This window comes from Lathyrus oleraceus, chromosome 2 (assembly GCF_024323335.1).
Source record: "Lathyrus oleraceus cultivar Zhongwan6 chromosome 2, CAAS_Psat_ZW6_1.0, whole genome shotgun sequence".
NCBI lineage: Eukaryota > Viridiplantae > Streptophyta > Magnoliopsida > Fabales > Fabaceae > Lathyrus > Lathyrus oleraceus.
The window spans coordinates 358,462,141-358,467,116 of record NC_066580.1 but is presented as its reverse complement, the minus strand read 5'-3'; the positions used below and the strand labels follow the sequence as shown (position 1 = coordinate 358,467,116).

Sequence of the window (4,976 nt, the reverse complement as noted above, 5' to 3'; positions counted from 1 at the left end):
CGATACCTGTTGATTAGGGGTGTTCGTGGTTCATGAATTGAATTGAACCGAACCATATTAATGGTTCAATGCAGTTTTTAAAAACCACTTTAGCAAAAAGTGGTTAATCTGTTTAATCAATTCAATTCGGTTTAAAACCAATTCAGAACCGGTTCATAATTTTAAACCAGTTTAATTTATTTAAACCAGTTTAATTTATTTAAACCAGTTTAAAACCAATTTTTTAAAAAATTGGATTAATTTTTTCACCAAATTCCAAACTGGTTTTTTTTATATATTTAAAAAAACTGTTTCTTTTTTGTTTTTATAATAAAAATTGAATTTAAATATTGAATTCAAATCTGGATTTTTTAAAAACTGTTTCTTTTTTGTTTTTTAAAAAATTGAATTCATATTCATCAGCGAATGCCACAACCGACAATTTTTTATGCTATACACTTATATCATATCAGAAAATGGTCCACATACATAATCATGAACCATAAGTTCATCTTAATACATAGTTTCCATGATAAACTCATTGCACATTACAAATGAACATTCCAAAAATGAACCTAAACTAACATGTGACCTAAAAGTTCTAATTTTTAATCTAAGCTCATAAGCATTAACATCCAATTTTCAACCACAATTTCCCATGGCCATCTTCTTCAAAGGCAATCCAAGCCATCTCCAACCTGCAAAATCATCCATGCACGGCAATATGAGTTTCACCATGTATTCAATTCCAAGCAAAAAAAAGAAAACAAGTTAGCATGAGGATAATGCCCTACTGCTACACCAGAACGAGACCAATAATTTGTCAGGAAAAAAATTAACACAAACATTGCCCTGCTAAGCTAACAACATTCTGCAGAATATGCAAAATAATACTAACTTTAAAATCAATTGAAATTCCACTATCAACTGATTCTCAAATTGACTTCGAAACTAACCTAAAACGAAATTACAATTTAAGTCCAAGTTCATTTCAAAATAGATCATCCACAAATACTACCTTTATTTTCTGTTGATTCTGTTACTGAATTTCCATAATTGCAATGCAAAAGATAACCGAATATAATGAATTACTCATAGCTATTATTAGTTCTGAATACCAGTTACATGCCTTCAAAGAAAAAAGTGCAAGTGTCTGCATATCCATGACAGAAAAAAACTGTTGCTTTTGGCTTAGATTCTTTGGGAATCCAGCTTTTCCAAAAGATCTCTATCCCTCTTGATTTCACCTCATAAGACTGTTTCATAGCAGTCAAATTAAGTTCTCATATCACATTAATAGCAAAGAAGAACAATCATGAATGTGATTCATTGCGGTCACGGATGCACACATTCGATGAATTAGTGACTGTTCTATCGAGATCTGATGGTTTAAAAAATATGCTTTTTAATTTTTGAATTATAATTTAAAATATAAAACTTAAATATAAATTGTTTGATATTGATCTGACAGTCACTAATACAATGTGTGAATGCGTGCATTGATGACAGCAAGAAATCTGCATCCAACAACAATCATAGTGACAAGTAACACACACTGATGATTGCAATGCAGCACGATTATGAGAGTATTTCAAGTGCCAATAAATCTAAATTATAATTGCAATGCAAGAGTAGTGAATAGTGATCATCAAAAATCTTACCCTCAATCATCAACAACTGACACAAAGGATGAGCAACTTCCGGCATCTGGCGCAGAATATAGTTCTGCAAAAGAAAGAATGAAAATTTAACATGTAATAATAAAGTAATAAGACACTAGTTTTTATATCTTTTGACATCTTACCATCCTCAATTCGATCAATATTATCGAGATCCTCACTACTAAGAAAAGATGGAACTACTCCTTTGAGCCAATCTTCAGTACACATAAGTGCTTCCACACTAGCCGATGTTAAAGAACTACGATATGCATCAAGGATTCTTCCTCCGGTACTGAAAGCTGATTCAGAGGCTACACTGGATATCGGTATGGCTAAAACCTCTCTTGCAATGCTTGCAAGTATTGGATATCGGCTTGAATTCACCTTCCACCACTCTAGCACATCAAAATTTGGAGGACGGTTTTCTACTTCTTCTTGAATATACTTCTGTAATTCTGTCTCTGATGTGCTGCACTCATCTGATTGGTAGAATTCAGCACAATGGTACGGATCATTAACTGCATTAAAACCACCTGATAGATTAACTGAACTACCTAGACGAGACACTGCCCTGCCAGAGTATTCATCAAAAATAGACTTCAAATATGAACCCAACTTGATTTTCAAATATTCTGCATCACTAGTATCATAAATCCTAGCTGCCATCCATACCACAAGCTTCAATTTACATCTAGGGTCTAATACCATTGCAATCAATAACAACATGTTAAGGTGGTCAGGTTTCCCCAATATTTATTGTACTTTGCCTTCATCTTTATAGCCATTGACCTTACCTTTTGATCTTCCGAATTACACATGTTCAGAATGCTTCTTCCAACACCAAAAACCTCAAGCATATACATGTTGCTTGTCACATAAGAAGATCCTGAAATACGCTCTGTAGCTTCATGAAATATCTGTAGAAATGGAAGGATTAACTCAACATGCTCCCAATCTTCCGGTCTAGGCACTCTTTGTCCTTACTCATTTCATTAAAATATTTCCGATCTCTGAATTCTAACTCTGTAAAGGTCTTATTATGTTTTAATGCACCCTTTAACATTAGATATGTTGAGTTCCACCGAGTCTCACAATCTCTCCCAACATAACCTTTATATCCAATTGTTTCATGATCAATACATTTCTTAAATCTCTGAAACCTCGAAGGAGTACGCCTCACATACCTCACCGCTGCACGAATTCTTACAATAGAATCATCAACTTCTTTCAGCCCATCCTTTACAATAAGGTTTAATATGTGGGCACAACAACGTGTATGAAGATATTCTCCATTCAAAACTATGCCATTCTGAGAGTGAAGCCATCTTTTGAGATGTTGAATTCCGACGTCATTTGAAGATGCATTGTCCACGGTAACACTAAGCACACGATTTAGTTCCCAACCATTTAAGCACTTCTTAACTGTTTTGGCCATAATCTCTCCTGTGTAGTCTGTGACTTGAGTAAAATTCAAAATATGTTTTTGTAGCTTCCAATTGTTATCAATGTAATGCCCTGTAAGACACATGTAATTAGAGTCTTGGGTAGATGTCCATGTGTCTGTAGTGATACAAACTCGGCGACAATTTTGTGACAAAATAGTCTTCATCTTCGCTTTCTCCACGTCCCAATTCTTCAAAATATCACGTGCTAGTGTATTGCGTGACGGGAACTTAAATTTTGGTTGTAAGCCATAAATGAACCTATGTAAATATGGATGCTCTACCTTTTGAAACGGAAGTTCCATGGCTACAAACATTTTTGTCAAGTCCATTCGGCTAACTTCTTGGTCAAATTTGGGAGCCGAAGGAGATGAATTAACAACCGCTTCCCTATTTTCCATTGAGCTTGAAGATGGTTCATGCATCGTCACATTCACCGCATTGTCTGGATTATCACTACATCTTCTCAAATGAGCTAGCATAGCGCTTGTTCCACCATTATACTTGATTAAGGAGCCACAATGCTTGCATTTTGCTAACTTTGACATTTCTGTGTTCGACGGCATCGGTGTAAAATGATTCCATGATTCTGACCGATTTTTACGCTTTTGAGGCAACAAACCAGCATTATTAGAAACTGGAGGTGTAGAACCAATATGTTCTTCTGTCTCAAAGTCCATAACACTGTCATGACCATCCATATCAAAGTTACTAGCTGCAAAAGCCATAAGATAAATTGTTATTCACTTATATTCTTACATACTGCACAACATCATGGTTCTGAATAAAGGTAGCATTTTCATTCTCAAGAAGATAAAGTAAAACCAATAGAATAGTTAAATTTTTGAAATAAAGTCTATTCACTAACCAAAAATACATAAAAGGAAGTAGGAAGCCACTGTATAAATTACATGTCACTTTGTGTCAATTTGTGAGATGATTTCTTCCATTGTTCAGTTTTTATTTGGTGATTTCCACCTACTTTGGCGCAGGTGGATTTGAATACCAACATTGCAAGGAATAAGAATGGTTTGATGGATGAGTGTTGAGGGTTTTTAAGAAGCAGTGAAGGTGAGTTGGTTGTTGGGCTCATACTAGTGCAGACTTCGGAAGGTTTAGAAAACTTCTTCAATTTGATTGGAAAGTTAATGCTTCAATAATCTCACAGATTTGTAATTAATACAAGTTATTTCTTCTCCCTAAGTTCCTAATTTGTTGAAGAACTTTAATTAAGCTAATCATATCTGTGTTTGGAGAAATTGTTTCACAGTGACAGCATGAATATTATAGTCGAACCAAACATACTGTGATCTGGTATAAATTTAACAGCATATCACACATTATGCAGTGTAACAGAGACAAGAACAAAAATGTAGAAGAAATATAGAATACTACATTTCAGCATTTATCACAAGGGTGTGCATAAGCCCACTTTCCAACCAAGTTCATTTTAGTTTTGAAAATTACAACACCTAATCAACAGGACCAAACATCAAGATTCAGTACTCCTAAGTTGATCATTAGCAAGTACTACAAGAGCTAGATATTCATGGCATATTGAAATCACAGTTTCAAAATGTACAACATGAACAACAAAACTACATATTCATCACCTGATTCACCTTACTAGATCTCCTGTTTTACACTTACAGGTAAGGAAATCGGTTCCATATCATTACTGACGAGGTCTATTCCTATCCCTGAGTTATTCGGTATTATCATGCGGCCTGATCAGACTGATGCGGTCGTTGCGGTGATATGATGCGGCCGTTGCGACATTAGGTTTTTAGTGTGATTTAGGATCACACTGCAATTGCAGCCCAATGCGGATACAGACATTACCGCAATCAATTACCTTTCTAACTAACTTTCTAACTTCTAATAGCCAACAATT

The 4,976-nt window shown here is 34.8% G+C and overlaps 1 protein-coding gene across 1 annotated transcript; it reads right to left on the bottom strand.

The window, feature by feature from the left end:
- Positions 1-446: 446 nt before the first annotated feature.
- LOC127123265 (zinc finger BED domain-containing protein RICESLEEPER 1-like) lies at positions 447-2,348 on the bottom strand. The gene is made up of 3 exons (XM_051053501.1): positions 1,784-2,348; positions 1,641-1,704; positions 447-677 (listed from the first exon to the last, which is right to left on the bottom strand). The coding sequence occupies exons 1-2, from the start codon at positions 2,346-2,348 to the stop codon at positions 1,643-1,645; spliced, it is 627 nt and encodes a 208-aa protein (XP_050909458.1). The 3' UTR covers positions 447-677; positions 1,641-1,642.
- Positions 2,349-4,976: the final 2,628 nt, after the last annotated feature.

Coding starts and splice junctions, on each gene's coding strand:
- LOC127123265 (XM_051053501.1), bottom strand. CDS start 2,348: ATGGTATTAGACCCTAGATGTAAATTGAAGCTTGTGGTATGGATGGCA. Junction 1,705..1,783: donor TATTGATCGAATTGAGGATG/GTAAGATGTCAA, acceptor TTTCTTTTGCAG/AACTATATTCTGCGCCAGAT.